Source organism: Chlamydotis macqueenii, chromosome 10 (genome assembly GCF_036417535.1).
Source record: "Chlamydotis macqueenii isolate bChlMac1 chromosome 10, bChlMac1.mat, whole genome shotgun sequence".
NCBI lineage: Eukaryota > Metazoa > Chordata > Aves > Otidiformes > Otididae > Chlamydotis > Chlamydotis macqueenii.
The window spans coordinates 13590632-13614425 of record NC_141565.1 but is presented as its reverse complement, the minus strand read 5'-3'; the positions used below and the strand labels follow the sequence as shown (position 1 = coordinate 13614425).

Below are 23794 nucleotides of genomic sequence, written 5' to 3'. Positions count from 1 at the left end.
GGAAAGAGATCTTAAAACAACTGCAGTTTACCTATATTTGTGCCAGCATGGCTGCCATGAAAACACTCATCTGCACTCCCCTTCTACCAGCTTACCTTTGGCCTCAGCCTCACTCCAGTGTGCTGCAACAAAACTTCTGTGCAGCCAGTGATTTGGAGGAAGGAGAAAAGGGATTTGATGGAGAAAAGCTCAGATTTTAAAAAGGGGGTTGAGAGATGTTTTTTTTCATTCTAGTCAGTTCTCCACAAACAGAAGTTGAAGATAAAGGGATGAATAAGAGTCAGCTGAATTAATTGTCTGAATCTTACATTAATTTTCCGAAACTGTGAAAAGTATGATCGATAAAATGATGGAAGTCCCAACAGGGAATTTTCTAGATCCAGTAACTTGCAGGTGTCCCCATCCAACATCACATTGGCAGAGTGAAGATGGCCGTAAGGAAATCCTTTCTCATGCAAGAATTTTAATACCTGAAAAAAATCCAGACGGGGCACTGTCACATGATGCTCTGATGATCTCGAGATCTTAAATGTTCCAATCATAAAGCAGATACATAATAAATGAGGCCTCTATTTGGAATGCTTGTTCAACTTGATAGTCTACCTATGCCATCTTTGCCTGACTATTTATTTCCATTTCACTGGTAACATTTGTCACAAAACAAATATTTGATGCTGATTCTCAAGCAGGCTTATAGACACCTTCCAAAGGGATGTGGAAACAAAAATTCACAATTTCACTGAATAATTAAAAAAACACATTAACGGCAATGAATTTATGGCACATGTTCTGTAGGCTATGAACTACTCCTTTCCCTTTACCCACAAGGAAAAAACTACATTATCACCTCTCGCCCACTTCAGCTCCACATGTACCAACTGGCTGGTTGGTTTTTTTTTTTTTGGTCAGAAACAGCCTCACACATACATATCTAAATTCAACTCCCAGCAGCTAATCTCAATTTACATTTATCTTTGAAGTCTGCTGCCAAAATAAAACTCGTGTGTTCAAGAGTTCGTCTACTTTTCCTAGTTAAACCAGTTGGCCTGAAAAAAAAAAAAACAATAATCATAAAGGCTGATAAATAAAGGAAAAAAATACCTCTAATATTTGCCTTCCATATGTTTTTATTTGCTGAAGTTCAAGACCTTGAATTTTTTTAGGATTGCAGTACTTCTTCAGGAACGGGTCTTTTGGCTTTGCCTTTAAAAGAAACACACATATCAAATATCATGCCTAGAAAAGCCAGTGATTGTCTTAGTTTGCTTAGCAATAGATGGTAAACAGTTTTATAAAAGACACACTATGATCATGCCAGCAAACATTCTACCATTCAAGTTGTGAGCAGCAGGAGGGAGATATTACCTTATAAATAAGGTCCTTTAGTGTCCCCTTTTCATTGAATGGTCTAATAACCAGCACTGAAGATTCATTGGCAGTGGCAAAAGTTATTTTGTAAATATAGGGATGCTACCAAAAGAAGAAACTGTAGGTAAGTTTTAGATTACAGATTCTGCGATTCATTTTTGCTCGATTCACAAGTAAGAAAAGATCTACCTGAACTGTATGTTTTAAGTAATAAACTGGATTCTGTCAGTGACATTTGCTCAAGTTATTCAATCTTAGCAAGGAGAAAATGCAAAGAAACCTTCATAAGGACATTGTTCAATTTCCACATTATTAATAATTTAAAAATCCACCATTTTTTTTCAACAAAACAGACTCGCAGTTTAGACAAATAATCCAGCCTCGTTAATACTTATACATGAGCAGCTTTACTGCAGGTTTAAGTCATGCTAAGCTAAAAAATTCATTCACGGTTTTATACAATTATGACACATAAGGAAACTCGGCATTAATAACTGTCATAACAGTTTTATGTCTTCAGAAATCATAATAATGACTTCCTGCAGCTTTATGAAACCAAATGACACAGCACAGCTGGAAATAAATTACATATACAATACAAACTTTAATTAAAATTTCAAGTTAGGAAAAGACCCCTTGTTCATGTCCTACATGAACATCACTTTCAGTCTGGTTTGGGGGTTGAAAAGCCTAGTTTTCAGGGTTTTCAGCCTCTTCTGTTGTGTGCATCTGCTGAGTTCCAAGACTGCACGGAGGTTTATCAGTATAAATACCATCCTTTTCAGCCAGTCTCTCACATGCTTAACATCCTTAAAGAGAAACTCCTTTTGGAGTAAAATGACACTTTTTCAGACAGAGATGCCTACAGGATTTAAAATGTAGCATTGCACAGAAGCTCAAATTGTACAGCCTCCATTGTACCTCTACCAAGATATTCCTGTCTTAAGTCCAAAGAACTTGAAAAATAACACTCGTTGCACTGCCTTATCCACTGCTGCCTGAGAATATCCCCAGCATATGGGTTAGCAATTACATCTAGACAGCACTATCCTAACAGCCTAAAAGCATTCAGGAACTGAAATAAAAGCTTGTGATCTCACATTACTGCACAAGAAGAAAAAAATACAATTAGCCTCAACTCTAAATGTCCTGTAATAAACCTGCAGGATTATTATTTGTGCTGAGAACATGTTACCTCATATTGTGTGGGAAATGTAATTAAAAGGTTCACATATCTTTAAATGAAAGCAACTCTAAAATTACAAACTATGTCTACTAGGCTACATGTGCTTTTACAAAATCAGTCCTTGACAAGCACTTTTGTGCTGACACAATTTAAAAGTCTTCAAGTAATACTCACAGAACAGGAAGAAAGAAGTTTCACAGCATACTGTAAGTCTTTGTCAGACAAGTATTTATCAGGGCCAAGATCAGCCTGGAAATAAACAGGAAAAGAATGGCATTATAATAGATGCTGCATTCCATAAAGAAAATGTGATCTATATTCTGCTCTCACAAATTAAGATAGTTGCTTGAAAGTATAGTGTGAAGAGCAAGCAAGGAAATTACACATACAGAATGAAACTTGAAGAGGCTGAATAAGGCCATGGTTTCACAATACGAAGTGTCTGACACTAAATAAGTATTATTGCCTCCTTCCTCTCCTGTATCTGACATACATTACTACCACTGAATGAACCCTGCCAACCCCAAACTTGGGGACTGTGTGCATTGTGAACTGATAAGGCTTAAACTCCCACCTTCCTCTCCAGAAAAAAAAAAAAATTCCCTCCTACTGCAGGCATTACTGATATCCGCTCTCCACTGAAGTCTCACAAACAGCTAAGCCGATTAAGAGGGCAGCACATTTCAGGCCAGGAACACAAGCATGTGTTCAGTAACAACAAACTATTTGGTGTTATACATGTCTACCTTAAAGCATCAATTCATGCTTCTCTCGCCTATTAGTTTGTCAGTACAACTAAAGATCCAAGTAAGAAAACCCATCACTTTAAAAAGGATCACCTTGTTATTTTCAGTGAGCAAATTTGTACTACGGTCAACAGCTACATCATTACAACTAAAGAAACCTGAGGTGCAGGAGTGGGAACAAATGACCAGGCGCAGAAATTTGCAGACTGGATTTGCCACCAGAGGAAAGAAACACAAGAAGTTCCCACACCACACATCCACCTAAGGGCTTTCAAGGCTCTTTCAAAGCCTGAGCTCTCTGTCACTCACATGTGGTAGTCAATATAAATTAAATAAGCCAAGGTCATTAAGAAAGATTTGAGTATGAGACGAAAGTATATATACCCAGCTTAACATGAGCCGTTCCTTTGGTTGATTCTTAATCTTCATTAAGAAATATTTCTTACGTATTCGCCAACCTACAAAAAAATGGAGTCAGCAGCAGCCTTAATTAAACACTACCAAATCACACAGCTTACAAGCAGGACAAGGACTGTAAGCAAAGCTAGGAAAACTGATATAGTTGGAAAAAAAAAAAAAAACAAAACAAAACCCAACAACCAGACAAGTTTTCATGCATGCATGCTCTTCTTACCTATATCTTTTAATGGTTCTACCACTTCCCACTTTGGCTCTGATCGGAAGAACATTGAAACATGCTGTAAGGCAATTTCTGGGGGGAAAACAAAAAAAAAAAAAGTTTTTAAGAGACTGTTTAAGACTGTTATCCACATGTTAGGTAAGGGTCAGTGCCAGAAGGAAGCCTGCAGGAATTCAGACTGAAAGTCAGCAAAATTACTTTAAAAGGAAATCAGATAAAAACACAGTTAAAGGGCATTTGCATTTTTAACCTCAAAACTCAAATCCACAGAGAAAAGAGAGAAAGCACTGCCTTCAAAAAACTTAGCTTACTGAGTCTGCATTCTATTGTACTAGACCTACATTTACAAGTCCAAATTCAACACTCACAGCTAAGATCTCCAACACTACATTAGATCACAAAATGTTCCTACTATACCTGTAAAAGTGCTAACTTTTACATCTCTTTAATGTGCATCTACGTTGCTACTACTACATGTAAACAGTTCTGTTTCACTATGTGTTATTCTGCCCTTTTTTGTGCAGGCAAAGGTATTTTGCTAGCTATCATGATCCAACACACATTTCTGAGGGGGCGAGGGGGAAGGTCACCCTTCTGGTTACTGAATTCTCGCACAGCTGGGAACACAACTGGCTTATTCACGAAGCAATTTGAGGGGAAATCTCCGTGAGAAACAGTGACAGCTGGGGGAGAAAGGGAATCATGCCAACAGGGAGTTTTCTCTAGCATAGCTCATCTTGGCATAGAAACACAGCAAAAAGGTAAGGATGCACTGATCTTTCTGCAATGTATCCTCTCTCTAAAAATCGGCTTGGAAAAAGAGAGAGAACAGTGCAATATACATGAGCTCACTGCTCAAATATTTTAAAAAATGACAAACTGATCATGTATCCAAAGACGATAGGCAACGACTTCATTGCTACTAACTTCCCTGCAACCTGTAGAAAGAAAAAAAAAAAAAAAAAAAACTTGATTAAACTGCTCAGAATTAACGCAGAAGTCACAGTGTCTCCCCAAGGATTTAAGTTGCTTGCTCAACATTAGCCAGACAAACTGCATCCTTGAAAAGTTACTAATAATTTACAACTGCTCCACAGCTTATCATAAACATCCGGGAAATGTTCTTTGCACTTTGAAGCTAAAGACACGAGAATGTTACATAAATGGAGAGCAAAAAGACAAGTGGAAAGGAAGCAGTAAGTTCCTGCTTGAGCAGGCTCTGCTTCTATGAAAACAAGCTTTGCATTTTGCAAAGAGTCAGTCTGCCCGTTAAACCTGCGTAAATCTGGAGTGGGTTTCATCACTAAGAGGAAGTTTTTTTCAGTCTTTAAGACAAATGTTTAACAATTTCCAATGGCTGAAGCTGAAGTCAGACGAATTCAAAGAAGAAACACTTAATAATGAAGATAACTGATCACTGGGATATTATTTTAAGGGATGCAGTGATTTTCTAGTACTTGGGTGGAGAGGGTGTGTGACTTATTCAGACCTTGAAACAGTACGCAGTCTAGCTCAAACAGTTAGTTCTAGGAAGTCTCACAACCCAAAGTCATAATGGGAGCTAGAGAAGATGACCGCAGTTGTTCCTGTTGATTTGAAAAAACTCAGAACCACGACAAATGCTAGATTCAGTGTTCAGAAGATTGGCTGTTTTAACAGAACACAGAGCTGACAAACTTAACTCCACTTTGCACTCTGGTAGACAAATGATTTCCAAACACCAACCCTCTCCATTTATCATGAACTATGAAAAAGTAGATGTTGTTCTCAACAACCCCCCTCCTCCAAGTTCTGCTTATATAGATCTTGACTCTCATCTCTCCTGTGTAAAATAATTAAAATATTTAGATTTGACAATCGCAGTATGATTCATGCACTCAGCTGGAGAAACATTATCATAAATAATCACACGCACAGTATGGTCATCGTTAAGGTTGTTCCCCCCATCCGCCCTCCATTCCAGTGTAAATCCTTGCCAGCATCAATGGAAGACAGGCACACACGCTAAAGGGAAACTGTCATGCAGTGTTGCAATTCCCCACTTACCAGTGTAGTTCACAGAATAGCTGTTTGGGTCCAAGAATTTTTTTACCAATTCACAGTTAGACAGTATGTGATGAGTAGTAATCACATCGAGATAGGCCTGGAGTCCCTTCTGTCTTTCCGCTATGAATTCACGCTCCATATTTCCAATCAATTTTTTTGGAGGAAGAGGTAGACTTAGAGTTGAGATCTTAAAAAGAAAGGAAAAATTACTAATCTTGCTCTCAAAATGCCTCAGGGATATAAACTAGCAACCCAGAAAGTCAAAGACTCTGAGCAGCAAGCTAACTACTGGATAACACTTTTTGTCCTGAGCATACAGAAGCTTTTATGGTTTTTCTAAGTAAACTGGCAAACCAGTCAGACAACAGCATCCCACTCTGAAAAGACTAGTAAATGGAACACCACTGAAAATGCAAAGAGATACATTTTTGCTAGTGAGTCATGCATTTAAGATTACTACACAAAACTTTCAGATACTAAATGACTACAATTTTCAGCTAAATCCTTTCTATGACATACCTTTGCCACAGCACAAAAACAATTCACATCTTACCATTTTCTCCAGATAAGATTTATGGTTTCTTATTTCATGAAGTGCAGATTAATAACTTTCCTTTGCCTCTACTGCCTTTATAGGTAATTCAAAGCCCTTACTGTCAGTATTTTAAATCTGTCATTTCAAATATGGTGCAACTTTTCCATTTTCTCTTCTGAATTTGTTGTTGTACAGTTTTTAAACAGCCATACATCTTTCAGCCCTGAAATAGCTGCAATCTACCAGTGGACATACAGTAGTTGTTTTATGTTGACATAAGTGATCCAAAACTTCAGATAAAATCACAGAAATACTTTGATATAGGATGATGAAAAAATGTACAGAAATTCAAAGCGTTATGTAAGTTGGATCAAAAATATCATCTTTAGAAAACAAAACTAGGTTGCACACTGTGTTTATATTCAATTAGGTCATGTGAATTGCCAGAATATTTTTTTCATGTTGTTAACACATCATCGTCCTGCAGATCAAAGCACCTGCCTTGGGTAAGCTGAATCTCCACTGGAGTTAGTTTCTAGAAATGTGTATTGCAGGAATCAATTGCACCAGATGCAATAACCTCATTTCTAAAGCAAACAGTTCACCAGGGAGAAAGACAGCGACTTTGGGTGTTTGAACACCTCTCATTTTAACTAGTGGAAAAAATAAAGGAGTAGTTCAACAAACTGGGGCACAAGGAACAATCCTTTTCCTTTTTTTCCCCCCTTTTGAACACAGGAGTTGTTCTCTCCCTAACCTTAGCGCTTCACTTACTTCTCGTGCTTCTGACTGCAAATCATGGGCTGAATAGGAGCTATAACTACAGCTGAATTACCAAAGATGTTAATAAAAATCATCCTATGCATGGAGCATTTTTAAATGCTCTTTTACACGTAAGGGGAAAAAAAAAAAATCCAGGAATGAATAAATAAAACAAACCCAAAAGCAACAATATACCACTTAAAACTAATCTGGTGAATTACTGGCTGTAACAGCAGAGGCATACAAACTTTAATTTGGAAAACCACTCTTACTTTAATTCAAAACCAAGTTTCTAAACAAAAACTAAATCCATTTCTGGTATTACTCACTTGAAAAGCACGTCCAGCCATAATCACCTTTACCTTCTTGATCTGACAGTTAGCTACCATCAGGAGAAAAAGGCTCTAGTTCAGATGTTTTCAAAGCACTATTATTTGTTTTAAAATTTAGTTCAATAAACCACGCATCTGCTATTTTTCAGCAGAAAGTAACATTCACCCCTAGGTTTTTGTAGCTATCTGCCAAAACACACAGCAGAGTGAGAACACTCTCTACCACAGAAAAACACCTCACTGAGGTTCTGACCTTGCAAGGATCTCACATGATTTCAAACACGAGCAGTACTTCTCAGTGGCCCCAGCTCAGCACTGGAGCCAGGATGGGTTTCACCACTGAAGAATCTGAGAATTAACATTCTTATCTTCAAATCACAGCCCGCTCAGGAATGTCTGTTCAAAAGCTGCAATAAAATGCTTCACAAAAGCCAGATATCTTGCTGTACCAGTAGCTCACTTGACAAAACAGAAGAGCAGCCAATGATCTCCATGCATCTGTCAAGTAAGTGAAGAGGAAGAAATGCAGGACTGTCTGGAAGGAGCTTTTTAATCCAGTACACAGCTGAGAGTTCAGGGAATCTGTCTTGAAACCTTTGGATGCACATCAGAGTCACAGGCATACACATCTCATTATTTTCAAGGTGTTTGGTAGGACTGCATCCTCTAGCCAAGACAGTTTGGAAATTCTTAGTCCTTACTATTATTGCATAGGTAGCACCAGATGAACAGCAGAAAAGTCGCATTCCAACTCAACTGCAGCTACGTGTTCCAACACAACCAACCAACCTACAGAGAGGTCAAGAACTAGAAGAAACTGGGGCTTTACACCCAAAAGAAAATCCAGTAGTTTTTCCAGCAACATTTTAGTTTTGAAGGAAGGAGACTGAGTTTTGGTATTTTCTCATTGCTCATTACTTTATAATGTTTTGGGGGGTTGTTTTGTTTGGAGTTTCGTTTGTTTACTCTAATTTCAGTATACACATGATGAGAGTTTAAAGAGTTTAAAAACAAATCATGGGACCTGAATATTGTCATATAATATTGTTGCTTAGTGTTCTGGATGGAAAGAACTGAGGAGTGTTTGTTGCATGTCTTATTGGATCAGAAAACTTCAGCTCCAGCATCACAAAGAGCAATTTATTTTAAAAACTCCAAAACAGTGGAAGAAAAGAGCAATTTTAAGATGCTTCTCACTGGCTGTTGTGTCTCAAGCCCTGGCATATGAAACCAGGTTGGAGGAGCAGTGGTTTGTCAAAACCAGAGTTGTGCATCTTGGATAAAGCCTTAAAACTCTCTTCCTGCCCTTCTGCTGGGTGTATAATGAAGAATTGCATCTCTTAAGGTGGCTCTCTGTGCTAACCAGAAAAGGCTATCTCCTAGCATAAATACATCTTTGCCTTTCCAGACTGTGGAAAGCAGAACAGGAGTTTGAACATCAAGGGGTGAGCAGTAGTTTTCATTGGAGATTACCAAGTGCTAATGAACACGGCCTGTTAATTTAGCCACCCTCTGCACATCTCCTGTCCGAGTCAGAGGTGTGTCTTGAGGATTCTGTTTGTTCTTTTCTAGCCATCCAAGCAGCTGACGTTTTTGTCCCAGATCTTGGTATCTTATATCTGCAAAATCTCGCTCTCATTTCAAATTCCTCCTTGTCCCACTCTGCAAGTTGCTATCAAACAACTTCCTGAACCCTGCACTTTTATCAGTCACCTGTCTCAGATACAAAGGCCTTTTCTTTCTGCACTACATCATCCATAACCTATTTACCTTCACTTTCTAGACCTTCCACTTTAGGCCTAACCTTTCAGTACCTGTCACTGCTGAATGTTAAGTCTTAAAGGTCCATTGCCTTTTCTACTAAAGCTGCCTCATTTGAAAGTTAAATGAGAAGGCAACAAAGCTTTTCACATTCTATTCCCCACAGTTAAGAGAAGCTTGTTATAGGTGGCTGCAAAAGTGAACTCTTTCTTCTTTTTAAAACTTTCTGAAAATTCTGTCTCCGTGATCCCTATCAAAACTCGACAATGGTTGAGACTACAATGACCACTATGTAGTAAGGCAACTAGTACCATCTCGTTTCCTCCTGTTCCTATGGGTGCTTATCAAATCTTAAATCCTGGATTTCTTTGGAGCAGGAAACATCTTTGTATTGCAGTTATTCAGCACATCACACAAGAGGTTTCTAGGTCATGATAAAAGTTCCTACATGCTACTGTACAATCAATAAAATAATTCCACACTGCAACCATGTTGCATCTGTTGAATTATGACAAATTTGCCGCTTCATCCACATTCTGATTCCACATTAGGAACCAGTTATAGCAGACTATCAGAGTGCACAATTCAACATCTTTACACGTCTTTGCCCACTGAGGCTCACCAAGGAGATAGCTGATTTGATGGGGGGAGGGGGTGAGCAAGTGGAAGCAGTATTAAGCTCTTGAATTCGCACAAGATTTAACAGGGGAAAAGCTTTCAAAGTCACAAAAATACATCCTCAAATCGCAGAAGCGTTCACTTTTTATCTTGCTTGCTTAGTATACTGTGGGAATCTCAAGTAACAAGTTCCACTCCTGTAGATGCTAGTCACTGCTCCTTCCCCTCTTTTCCCAAACACACTCATACACCCCGCTTTTTCCCACACAAATTGAAAAGAAATAATTGTCCTAAAAAGCAAAAGAAAACACACAGTAAGTCCAGTGTTTAATGAAGGAACGCTTTCCAGTGATACAGAAAACCATCACATGATAAGCAGCATCTGGTACTGCTTTTAGACGAACATAAATAATGGGACACATAGCACTTCAGTGCTGAATTTATAAGGTTGGTATGTGCCTCGGCTTTCTTCAGATCAAAGGAGGAACAAATAATAACAGATAAAACCGGAACAAGTCACAGCCCTGAAGGGAAAGACTCAGCATCTGCCAATTTCCTCCATTTCTATATAAATTGGTCCTGTTGATGCTAAAATTAAAATTTTAAGAAAACATAAGAGTGAAAAAAGTATACATTTAAGTTACACTTGAAGTCATAGTTTCTCATTACAGCTATGTGAATTTGTATTTTTTTCTTCAGTGCAATGTAAAAAATACCACAAGCACTTTTAAATATATACTTCAAATTGGCATTTTATATTTATATAGCAAGGGTAAAAGTTACCTGCAAGCTATTATTAAGCAAGTCAAAGTCACTGTATCGCCTCACGATCTGCAAGATATAAAGAGAAAGTTCAGGAGACTTATTACTTTTCAAAAAAGACTTATTACTCTTCAAAACCCCATCAGAGAAAAGAAATTCCCTTTTATATTTTTTTCTTCTTTTAACCATTCTTGGGCAGATGCATAACTGCTGGATTTATGTCACACTGCCAGAGAAAAAAGAAATGTTTTTAAGCACATCTTGACCAGAATGAAAACACATTTCAGATGCTATCTTAAAATAGCTTTAACAAATATTTGCAAGCAAAATTGTCTTCTAACAATGCATTTTTGCCATGTTAGAAGCCACAACTTTTCACAATCATCTCCATTACTTTTAGGTTTCCTTGGTCATGTATCACTAGGGAAGGCAAACTGGCATTTGAGATTTAAAAATTATGGTTGTACCAACACACAGTAGTAAAACGACAGGCATTTTTCCTGTTTTCCTGGAATATTCACAATAGCAGCAGACAACATGCCTTCTGTAGCTGGCAGCAAGACTGTTTTTTTCTTAGTTTTTGACCAAAAGTATTCAAGCACTTCATGTTCTCAATTCTAAACCAACATTTCCCTCTCCAGCTCAAATTTAAAAAGCTAGGAAGAGATAATTTCCAAATTCTTCCTAAAAAGGCATCCGGGTTACATGAAGCACAGTTTAAGAAATTACCTGCCAACTGTTTTCTGCTGATACTCCTCTCTGAACACGGATTATGTATTCCTAATGAAAGAAAAAAGTTATTAGAAGTGAGAAGTAAGGAGCTGAAGAAAGTTATTCGGTAATTCTCCAGATATGACCACTGTCCAATTAGGAAACATTCAGAAACAGAAAATTCAAATCCAGATTTTAAGTGCCTAGGTGAAGGTCAGAGCTGCGTTTGCTCAGACTGATCACGAGCAGCTTGCTCTTTGCTTTGCAAAGTAAAAGACAAAAAGATGCCCAAGAGCTTGCAGACCTGTGAAGCACTTGAATAGTTCCATTTAAGGAAAAAGATAATAAAAGCATAATCACCACACACCTCGAGCGACAAGAGCTGAAGAAACCTCTCCCTGCCTCCAGTATCTAACAAGCAGCCCCCAGGAATTAGTGCCTCCGTCACAGCAGAACAAAACACCACTACACACCCACAGCTGCGCAGCCTCTGATTATTTTGATACCAGAAAGGCTACCACAAAAGCTTTGGTGTGTGTTTGAGTAACTAGAACCCATCGGTTTCTCATGATGATAATCCCTCATTGCTAATGCATGCTTAATGTTAATTATTTATATGTTAACTATGCAGATATATCTAAATCTCAGTGAACCACTTTGAGATTTTAGGAATTAATAATTCCCCCATGACAATTACATTCATAAAACAGAATTCTTTTCAGTCTCTTCATGTCAAGCTCCACTGTACCTTTTGTAGACCAATACATGGTCAATACAGCAATATCATTATTTGAAAATTATCGAATTATCTCAAAATACCAAGTATTTTGTACACCTACTCAAATACTTCAAAGAAGCTGTGAATTTGCTTACCCCATTCTGTTTAAGTTTGAAAACAGCTCTAAAAACACTTTTGACATTTCACAGATCATAAACAAGGCAAGTGCTTTTTCTAGAGAGCCTACAATCTCTGTTTTAGATATTGTTTAATTAGCAAGGAAATAAAACTAATCTGGGCTAAGTGTAGTAACAGATACTTCCTTTACTATTTGCATACACCGAAAGCTCTACAAACGCAGCTCTCTTTAAAGTCCTATTACACAGATAATCCCACGGCTACATAATTTACGTTGAAGAACATGAAAATGGAGACCCAAAAAGGTAAGGTGCTGCCAGAGAGAACGCTTCTGTCAACACTGAAGAGCACTGGAGAGTACCCAGAGTCAGAAGGCAGGGAAGAAGACGCACAGGTACCAACACTTTTAGAGTTTCCTTCCAACTGTATCAGTCTGACGCTGTAGGAGAGGCCTGTGTCCCCAGGGCCTTGTAAGCACATTCACCATCTCTGCTCTGCTTGGCCGGGGGTGGCGGGACCCACCACTGGTGCTCAGAGCACCAGCAGATCACCCAGGCTGCCTCACTGAACACCTGCGGCTACAAAATTCAATGTGAGAACTAGAAATTCTGAAACCAGATACAAATTGAAGCCACGGCTCACACTATTTCTAAGCTGGGACGTGCAAAAAGGTCTTTACATTTGTGCCAAGCGACGCTTGAGTACCCACCCAGGGACTGCCTGCAGTGCTGCAAGCATCACATGAGAAATTGTTTGTTACTCAGCTCAGATGACTTCACTCACCCTGGTACAAACTTTCAAATATATTTTATGTAAAGTGCTGAATAATTTTGCAATTTCAAATGCCACCTGATTTTGCTGAACGGCTTACATCAACAGGAGTCTTACACAAACAAAAAGAACAGATCAGAGCATTATGCACAATTTTTTCAGATATTAAAATTAAAGCTGCATTCCAAATTATTAGGAATAGACAATAATGAAATAACAACAAATAAACAAAGGCCACCTTGAGTTTATATACCAAATTTGTCCATTCTGTAACAGTAACTCTATCTGGCATGTGCCAGAGTGTTTGATCCATGAAGTATTATAAATTCAGCTTCACAGTTAAAAATCCACTACACACATTTATAAGTAGCTTCTTTCAGTACTGTGAAGCAGCTCGTGGGTTTGGGAGTTGCCTTCAGAACCACACAGAACTAATTCTGCTCTTTCAAATGAAATTAAATTGAAAGTTTGTACACTGAAAAACATAAATATACCATTGGATGCAAACAAACAAAGTGTAGCACATTAGAGAATCCCTCCATAGAATTAAATTCCCATTTGACACTTACCACCATGAAAAGCAAGCAGTGTAAACCAAGAATTCTGACTATTCCAGACAAAAGGCAAAGGCAACACTTATCAGATGCTATAATCTTGTGTGTTCAGCCTTAACTAATCCAGAATTTATTTACTGAAGTTTCCTTCCAAAGCACAATGCTGCTCAGGCAAAAATGCTATGCCATTTTCTAAAATTAACTTAAAATATCCTGTATCATCAACAGCTCCCAAGTATCTGTAGCAATTTTAAACCATCTAGGCTTGAGAACAAATTCAAGACTAGTAACCATGAAAATCAAAGTGATTTAAAATACTTCATGTCCTAGCAGCTTAGATGGAAATAACAGTAATCTAAGACGTCACAAACCAAAACACATAACGATCACATTGGAATTCAAGTGTCTCTTTTCAGAAAGTCAGCCTGACAGGCTCTCTCCATATTATCTTCTAGTACCCATTTGAAATTATAATTAAGGTATTTCCCGGTAAAACAAGAAGCCCAAATCCTCATAAATAGTAACAAAAATCCATGGAGCTGACTGCAATTCGATCAGTGTAACGTTTGGAAACTGCGTGCCAGAAACCGATTAAACAGACACCTGGAAACCCAGATTCACCCCTAACATGTGGCTTTTCCTGTTTTGTGATTTTGGGAAGTAGGAAGAGGCGACCTCACACACAGCCAAAAAATTGCAACAACTGCTTATTCAACAAGTCTCAAACGAACGTTGGCTGTTTCTCTGAAAAGCCACGTCAGTGATGATTCACCCGTGTTCACTCATTCATCTTTTCTAGGATTTTGAAAGCAGCAGAGATATTGCTCAACCCCTTGTAGCGCTTACTCTTTATCCAGCAATTAAGCTTTTCTGTTGTACCCCAAGAACACGCTCTCGGGCAGGCGGAACACAGAAATTCATTAGACAACCATCAAAGCATCTTATTGCACACCACCATTCTGATCAATGCGACTGTCGTCTCTTCTGGAGAGCCTGGTGATAAACAACCCAGGGCTCAGAGCTCATTCTCCCAGTAAGATTGTATTACAAAACCTGATTATGGCCACAACTATTTTTTTTCCATGCAGGCTTGAGCATTTTGCCATCCAGTTCTGCTTTGGTGCCCTAAAGCACGTATCAGCCCTCTGTTTACATCACTTTTCAGATGTGGTTGTTAGTTCTGCTTGTATGGAAAAGGTAAATCCCCACCACATGCTCTTCATCAGCGCTGACCGTAATGAAGAATTGGCCACCTCAGCACTATCTTGTCAATACAACTAATGAAAAAGCCTAAATAGTCTTGTGGGGTTTTTTTTCCTAAAATTGATAATGAGATTGAAAGTCAAAAACTAGCTACAGTAAAAAAGCCATGATAAGAAATACAATCCCATTCCCAATATCTGCCCTGGCTACACATAATCAGCAGACCACAGTACGCTGAGTTTCAGTGAGAAGTTGATACTTCCTATTGCCTCCGCACGGCAACAAGCTTGTTTTCGGATTATAATTAGCACCACTGATATATGCTTCCCATAGGACCAAGAAGAGCTTTCAGCTCTGCAACGAAAAAGCCTAAACACACAAAAGCCTTTATTACTGTGCCAAATTCTGTTTTGTTTAGGAAAAAAAATCTGAATTACAACCATTTTCGTCTGAGACAGCCTGATTTGATAGTGGGACTGAGACTGTTCCCATAGGAAATAAATGAAACTGTAAGGAAAACACAGGCACACTCAGAATCACTTCTGTTTAGCTGCATCATCTAACACAGGAAAATATGGTGGAAAAGGCTTCAGAAAGGGTTAGTAATTACCAGAGTTCACTCCTGCTGACAATTTTAGGGATCGACAACCAGGCTCAGTGAGGTCTAGGTTAGCTACGCTCATGCAGAAATTCCCAGGGCATCTTTCACTCCTACATGAATGGCTCAAAATCTTTCCTAGGTTTCAGTTTACCAAACAACTTCAAAGGAGCCCTAACAGCTGCTAGCTGGCAAAGAAAGGTCTCAGCTTGCAGAAGAGAGACAACCTCCCACCACTGATTTTGCCCACGGACAGCAAGGTCACTGCCAGCATCTACATAGGAGCCACCAACAAGGCAGGCCATAAAACCGTTCCCAAAGACGACCTCCCCGAGTCCCTCCAGGCTCCCACACAGCTACGGTTTGTACATCCGCTGCTCTTCCTACCAATACTGCCAATCCAGTTCCTGCCACAACCTTGATATTCCAGCAGCAGTTCAATATACATTTTTAAAGATGCCAAGCAAAGCGGTTTTACCTGTGGGATGGGATCATTTCCTGCCTGCTCCGATCAGTTAAACCAGAAACTGGTGCTGGGAGGAGAAGGTTGGGAGTAGGAAAAGCTGTATGACCCCAGATGCATGCTGTCATTTCCCAAAATCTTCTTCCTACCACTACAGAGTGCTGGATAGAGTTTCTGAAAAAGAGTGTTTTCCAAACATCCACATGGACCAGCGACAACCATGCTGCATTTCTCCAAACCTTTGCCAGTAACAGGTTCACAGTCACTGCCTGGGATGAACGTTATCCTGAACTTACCCATTTTCATGCAGAGCCAACATTTAGGTGTTTTTTCCCCCCAAATTCACCAAGGTTATTCCCTGGTACTCCAGCACTTCTTAAAACATCAGCAGCAGCAGCTCAGAGCAGCTCAAATAATTTTGTTAACATTCCTAGGTGAAAGTTACACAGCAAAGCATGTCCAAATGTTTAACAATTGCTGTTTATCATCTTTCCTAGTTTTTGAAACAGAAAGCAAACAGAAAAGAAAGGCTTTCTGCAGACTCAAAATAGGAAAGAATAAATGGTGAATTTAGAGATTCATATAATAAAGCGTAGCGAGTCTTGCCAATATTGGTAATACATTCTGTTTTCCCAAGAAAACAGTCTCTGAATTTCTGTCTCAGGATAGTCAGTCTATTTTTCACAGATTTCTGCTGTACGTCTGTTTAATCCAACAGGCTTGAAAAGCCAACCATTATAAAGATCCAGGTCACCTTCAGGTCACATCAACTAAAAGTTTGAAAGGGCTTTATTTTACAAGCATTAAAGAAAGGAAAGCCTAATTAAGCATGAATACAATCCCTGCTTAAGTAGGCTGGATTGGAACAATTTCTAGTAAGAAGCTCTTTTAAATGTTTATTTAGAAAATCTCCCATGTGAAAAGTAGCAACGAAATCAGGAAAGCTGCTCAGACTTGGGGAGCTCTTCGCTCCAGTGCATCGTACGCATTTGCTGTTGCACAACTGGCCATTAAACCCGTCTGAGCAGCCACAGCCGTCTTCACCTGCATTTTAAACAATGCACGTGTTTGTCCGGGAACATTACGCGGCTCCACACACACTGTATCGCTGGTGTAGTAATGAGTAAGCCATTCAATAAGTGAAAGCTATGAAGTAGGACAACCGCAGGAAAAAAACAGGACACACACTTACATCATTTACATGCAATAAAATGTACTGAACAAGAAAAGCTCTGGAGAGAGACAAGAGAAAGAACTGCTTTTCATTGCCCTGCATCACCATGGCCTTCATAAGAAAAGCAAAATACTCAGTATTTTTCAGGAAACACTCCGTATCCAATAAAAATATTCTAATTACACCGCAAGATCTCTAAGGCAATGGATTTACTAAGGTATGATACGGCAACTAATATTTTGACTGCAATCTTTGCAGGAGCTACAAACGCAATACTACTTTAGTAAGTTCACCAGTGGAAATCATAAGGTTGGGATATCGAAAATCAGGTGTGATGAAACAGCTATCTTCTTTGATCTCAAGCTGGGGAGGAGGTGGGACGTGGGAGGTGGTCAAGCATACTTACTAAGTCCAGTGGAGGAACAGCATTTCCAAAATCTCAAACAAGTGAACTCTAATAGTTCCCTGTCTAAAGCTACCTCTAAAAGTAAGCTCATTTTTTTTCCCCAAAGTGAAGGCAACCTTGTAGAGATTGAATTCCTTATAAAGCAGATGTGCAAAGTCTTTTACAAGCTTTTAAAATAAATCCTACAGTCCTACAAACATATGGCTCCATTTTTGTATCACAGAACAATATAGGAAAAATATAAATTCTTTTTCAACATTTTTCTAATCTAAAAGCTGTAAGTGTCAACATTCATCATTGCTTACGGAAAACGAAAAACTGAAAGTATTTTACAAGGGGGATTTATTTCAGCTGTTCATTTCCAAATGCCTTTAAGACAACCATGTACTGTAGCAAAATTGGCTTTTTCACTACTTCAATTTCAACATGAAATGCATGAAAAAGAAAAATCACTTCAGAAAAGAATTAAGGAATGTTCAGATGTATAATTTGCTAGTGGCTTTACTGCTTTAAAGTGCTCTAAAACTTGTATGTACACATGTGTATTTCTTATTAAGGAATATGTCTAGATTATTGTGAAAGAAAATAGCATCCTATTTTAAGGCTTAAGAAAGAAACCCACTTTTCAATAGTGAATAAGGAGATGAAAGATTGCAGCATGAAGCAAGTTCAACAGCCAACAGTTATTAATGCTGAAAATGCCTCTGTTTTCAGAACACAGCATTTGGCATTAAGATGAGACACTTGCAAATGGCTAAATATGCTGGATGTAACTCCACTGCTAGTGAATTCAAGGAATGCAATGGCAACAAAACAATTTCATTTTCTGAAAAATGGTTGGTACAGATACCTACCAAGAGCACTGAACCACACATAGGAAAAGGTGCCCAGCACCCTCCTGGAAGTTACACAGTACTCCTTCTCACGCAGTGCTAGTGATGGAGGCATACAGCAGGAGAGAAAATGAAGCTGACAGAGTTTGCTCATGTAATTTCAAATCTATTAAGTGAGGCACCACTGGAATGTGCCTGCAATATCGATTTATTTGGCTTTCAAAATTAAAAGGACTCCATAAACACTGCACTATAGAATTATTTGTATGTAAGTGCACATTCCAACAAAACTCAGACTCCTTGTAACACACTTAACCGGGGAAACAACTTTTGCAAAAAGAAAAGGCATCGTTTTCATGTTCATGTTCATTTATTATATGTAAATGTTCATGTTCATGTTCAATTATTGAACATGTTCATCATGATGAACATGTTCATCATGAACATGTTCATGTTCAATTATTATATGTAAATAAATATGCAGAATGAAAACCTCAGCTGACAATTTCCTTGTTGCAACACAAAAGCATGAAGATTATGTACCAGCTGAGAGGTACTAACTCAAGTAAAAACTTCTGAGCTCTTCTGACTTGAAAGAAACATAAAAGAGCTTCTGAGCGTATCAGAACATCTTGTAGTTGATTTTCTGACAGTCTAAACCCCGCATTTACTAGGGGGTTGATATGCACTTACTAAGCAAGAAGTGCAAACTCTCTAAAGTACACTTTAAATACTGGCTTTGTCTCTTCTTGGGTTTCTGGAGAATTCAGGTAAGTATGTAGTAGTTTTGGGTTTTGTTTTCAGTTTTGTTTTTTTTAGTTTCACCTTCATCCCCAGGAAACAGAAACTGAGCTTCTGCCAAGTACCACCCTTGATTCAATGCTATTAAGTTTACACTTACCCAGTCTGTTGTACTAAATTTAAATTAACAGAAGCTGCTTAGAACAATAGACGAGCAAACTATTCATCTGAGACAAGCTTTGGTCTTCTGCGTGGTTTTTCACCATGTCTACAGAGCTTTTCCTGAAATTCTTCACCTTTTCCTTAGCTGGTTATTCAGAAGACTGGCTATTTTCAGCACCCATAGAAGGTTTAAATTTTACCAGTTTCAGTTGCCGCGTTAAAGTTGCACCTAACCTGGGCCTAAATCTTCTTCATATGAGTGGTTTTATAAGCCATGATCTACAGAAAAAAAAATTATAAATGCAAGTTTAAAGCAATTCTTGCAACACTAAGCAGCATTATAAAATCTTAATACATACTGCTGACAAAATAATAGAAAATTTATTCACGGATGCCTTTGTATTTCAACTTCAGAACAAGTCTAGCATGTGAAGACTAATGTTTGATAGTTTGGGATGGAGAACTGTACAGATCTACATCTTTTGAAGATATCACTTTGAGGTGGGATGAGGAACAAACCCCAAAAAGCATTCAGTTAATAACAACCTGCTTCCTTACATCTATAATATAACAAAGTAAAATACAGCTTTAACACCCCACAAAAGCACTTCAACCCTTATTTCTTAGAGGGACTTCATTTACACACCTCTTCAAACACAAAGCTCTATTTGTGTGGCTCATTTAAACCAGGAAAGTTCAAATCAGGCACAGCATCACCCACCAATAAACAAATCATTCAGATACCAGGCACATAAGATGAAGTGTCCAAAACGACAAAATAGTCATCAAATAAGAAACCAAGTCCCTGTTCTGGCTTCCTGTATTTTGTTATCCCCCACTGCCTCTACGTAAACCATCTGTGCTACACGCACTTCAAGCCATCTTTCAACTATCAACAGGGCTTGTGCAGTAAAACAAACAATTACTAATAGATGTATCTTAGAGACAGATTTTAAATCAAAAGGCACAGTGCTCCAGCATTCTGTTATTAACAAAAGATCAGAACAAATCAGTAGAGATTTTTTTCTGAACATCCGTTAGTAACAGAATACAGAGATGAAAGACAGAGGAGGGGGAGCAACATTTGCTATCACACTCACCCAGACAAGACGACACACACACAGAGTCTGGATTGAAAAACTACTTCCAAGTGTTCATTCTAAAAGAATTTAGTGACTTCTTTTTTTTTTTTTCCTAACCAGAATCACACAAACCAAAGGAAAGAACACAACAAGCTATTGTCATTTGCACTAGCAAAAAAAAGTGTAATAAGGCATGATGGAAACAAGTTAAGAACAAAACTGTAATCTTCACTTCTAACTGGAGTGCATCAGAAGGTACACAACTTCTCATAGGACTTGGCGCACCCACCCCTCAGCTATTGAAACAGGTAAAAAGTATTAGGCTTGCCAGAAAATAAACCTCATCACTTTCATTTATAATAGAAGTTGTGCCAATTGAGAGCCATGGTCTGCTAGATTCGCAAGATCTTCTGGACAATTTCTCATACATAACTTCTGTTTAGAGGAAGACTGGAACATTAGTTAACGCGAGTTCCTCACACAAAAAAAACCCCACTTCTTCAATGTAGATTACTTATAGGAAGAGTATTTAATAAGACAATCTACAGATTAGTTGTGTTTCCTGTGGTGAACCTACAATTATTGTCACTCAGGTTAAGAGTGTTCACCAGACACAAGGAACCAGGAAGAGAGATGAACAACGCAGGAATCAGAGCTGTGTAAGGGGCACAAGGCACACCCTCTCTCCATTTAAAACACGCTTCCTGCTAGTGTACCTGCTGCTGAGGTACCTCTGGCCTCCTCTCAGCTCAAGCAGGAATCAGAAATGCCAGCCAGTTCTCTCTCTGATTCACAGTACTGCTTGGTCGTACCGTAAGTAAACCTAGTTTTTAAAGTGGAAAATAACCGCAAACAGGAGATTATGAAATTGGGACTGTTACTGCATGCTCACAGACAGCACAGTTCCCAAGGAGCCGGTGTGCATGTGTGCTAGACACCCAGAAGAATTAACCTGTGACAGAGAAGTCACGGCAGGGCTGGTGCTGCTGAGTGTCAGCGCTCCCCACAACAAAGCCAGCGGGGCTGCACCCTCAGATACGTCCCTGCAGCTTTACAGCCTTCACTACAGCTGCACGGTAGGACACGGAGGCAAACGTGGCCCGTTCAAACGTAACTTCATCGCAGCTACTGAAATGAGGCAACCAGAGCCCATCTCTGCTCCAAATGCTGCAACAGACCCCGAGAAAAACAGAAATTACAACAAGTTGCTCAGTCAGGAGGCACAAGGCCTCCCTCAGAGCGGAGCCCGAGGGAACCCGAAGCCCACGCACTGGCTGCACCCCGAGAACCCCGGCGGTGCCAGCGCCGGGAGCTGTGGCAGCCCGCAGAAGGAAAACCCGCTTCGCGGAACGGAGGAGAAGGAGCCGCGCAGCTCCGGGCTGGCCGCAGGACACCGGGCGCCGGCGGCACCGCCACATCCCCGGCGCGGGGGCTCCCCGGCAGCCGGAACCCGCGCTCCTGGGGTCTCGGCCCCGCTGCCTCCCCCACCGCTTCACCCTCACCCCCCCAGCGCCGCACCAGCTGCCCCAGGCCCCAGCTCACCCCCCCCAAAACTGCCCCGGGCCCTGCCCCACCGCCCTCCCCGCCACCCCCGGCACCAGACACAGGCCCCCGCCCAGCCCCGCTCCCTCCCGTGCCCCGGACACCCTCCCCGCGCCCCCCGTTACCCGACCCGCTCCGCCCCAGCCCGGCACCGGCCGCTCCCGCCGCCCCCCGCGGCCCGGCCTGCCCGCTGGCCGGCGCCGCTCACCGTGTGGGAGTGCAGGCTCTGGCTCGCCTCGATCTGCGCTGTCAGCGGCACCGTGTCGTCCAGCAGCACCTTACCGGCCGGCGGCTTCTCCATGAAGGCCATACCGGGAAAGGGGAGCGGGAGCCCCAGTGCCGCCAACCTGCTTCCCGGGGCAGCTCCCGGCGCGGCCGCCGCTGTCAACACGGCAGCGCCGCGACGCTGCCGCCGGGCCTTAGCGCCGACCGACCGCCGCCGGCCGCTAGGGGGCGCCGCGCCCGCCGCCCGCACGGGGCAAGCGCGGCCTCGCGCGGTGGCTCCCGCCCCCGGCAGCGAGCGAGCGGGCGGCGGAGCCCGGTGCGGTGCGGGTCGGTGCGTGACCCGGGGTGAGCAACGGAGGGGGAAGCCGGCAGAGCGCATGTGACTGCCCGGTGCTCCGCACTCGGTAAGTCGCCCCGCCGCTCAAGTCATCCGCGCCCGGGCGCTCCGGTGGCACAAACAGCTTCGGTGGCTTCGGCTGCGGGACGGGGATGAGCCCCGGGACGCTGCGGGTCCTCGCAGAGAGAGAGGAACTTAACAGGGCCGGCGCACTTGCTGCTCTTTACCTTTTGGGAGGGGGGTTTGTCGTTAAACGATTATAAAAACTCAAACAGCATCCAGTATCTGCTACTCGCTTTGTAAATTTCAGTTAACCTTTTCTCAAAACACTTAAAGTTGTTGTTACACTGAGTTCCACAACCTAGCTCTTGTTGTAGCAGCGTGGAAAACTCTTTATTTCAACACTCCTGAGCACTTGGCAACCCGCTGCCTGTTGAACGCTCGTCCACATTTCCTCTTCTCATTACACCGTGTTCAGAGGTGAATCTCACTTCAGACGTTGTAAGAAAGACTGCGGAGCTTGAGTTTGTCAGAGGCTTCGAACAGTTGTCGTAAATGGCCTCGTCTGGCAGCTCCACGGTGACAGGGAACTGGGCAGCTCACTGTAGTTAAGCACATTCCAGGCCAGGTTGGACGGGGCTCTGAGCAACCTGATCTGGTTGGAGATGTCCCTGCTCCTTGCAGGGGGGTTGGACTGGGTGGGCTTTGAAGGTCCCTTCCAACCCAAACCATCCTGCGATTCTAAGCAGCTGAATCTCGGGCTGGAGCAGCACTCTTCCCAAACTGCTCCTTCTGCAGTGACCCGGGAGTTCAGATACAGGGTTAACTCCTTTTGTTAACAGGAATTAACATGATGGCTTCCCAGATAGAGAGGCAGGTGAACAAGGGAAGGAGCATGAAGTCTGACAATGGAGCATGAAGAAGGAGTTTGAAAAAGTGTTTTGTACAGCAAAAGCTGTACGGCTGATCAGGCCATGACCTAGGGCAGAAGAAAAGGAAGTGGGAAGCGAAGCAGCTCCTACAGAGAGGAGATAAGGAAACCTCTCGCTGAGTACTGGTTCCGTCCCGTGAACAGGAACCCTGTGCTCTGAAAAGAGGGCACACTGAAGTCAAACAGCTTTAACATCACCCCTCCCTCCGGTCCAGCCTGACTGAACACCCGCGGTTTGTGGTTACAGCGCAGTGCATTTAAGAACAAGACATCACACCCAGACAGCGAAACTGTTTTGCCAGTAGCTTTCATCACAGTTTGAGGACAAACTTTCTTTCCATAGCCATCAACTTTTGAGGTTATTTGTAGCCAAGGGAAGTTACACGTGTATCAAAACCTCCACTCCTCTTCTGCTTGTTAAACACACAGCCTCCTCCCCTCGCTCTGGT

The 23794-nt window shown here is 41.0% G+C and overlaps 1 protein-coding gene across 13 annotated transcripts in view; it reads right to left on the bottom strand.

Moving 5' to 3' along the window:
• The window catches only part of PXK (PX domain containing serine/threonine kinase like), a 37033-nt gene extending 14771 nt beyond the window's left edge, over window positions 1-22262 (bottom strand). For 8 of the 13 annotated variants that reach the window (XR_015259607.1, XR_015259608.1, XM_086755955.1 and 5 more), the window contains exons 1-10: window positions 22061-22262; window positions 11486-11536; window positions 10778-10825; window positions 5987-6173; window positions 3935-4012; window positions 3685-3758; window positions 2729-2803; window positions 1366-1470; window positions 1102-1203; window positions 309-470 (exon numbers count right to left, since the gene is read on the bottom strand). Coding sequence is in view for 11 of the 13 variants with exons in the window: in XM_086755955.1 (XP_086612081.1) it covers window positions 309-470; window positions 1102-1203; window positions 1366-1470; window positions 2729-2803; window positions 3685-3758; window positions 3935-4012; window positions 5987-6173; window positions 10778-10825; window positions 11486-11536; window positions 22061-22162 (984 nt within the window). In the remaining 2 variants the exon portion in view is untranslated. Of the gene's footprint in view, window positions 1-308; window positions 471-1101; window positions 1204-1365; window positions 1471-2728; window positions 2804-3684; window positions 3759-3934; window positions 4013-5986; window positions 6174-7868; window positions 7998-10777; window positions 10826-11485; window positions 11537-22060 lie in introns of those variants that run through there. The other 5 variants (XM_086755957.1, XM_086755958.1, XM_086755960.1 and 2 more) reach the window with 4 other exon arrangements.
• Between the last annotated feature and the right edge of the window lie 1532 nt (window positions 22263-23794).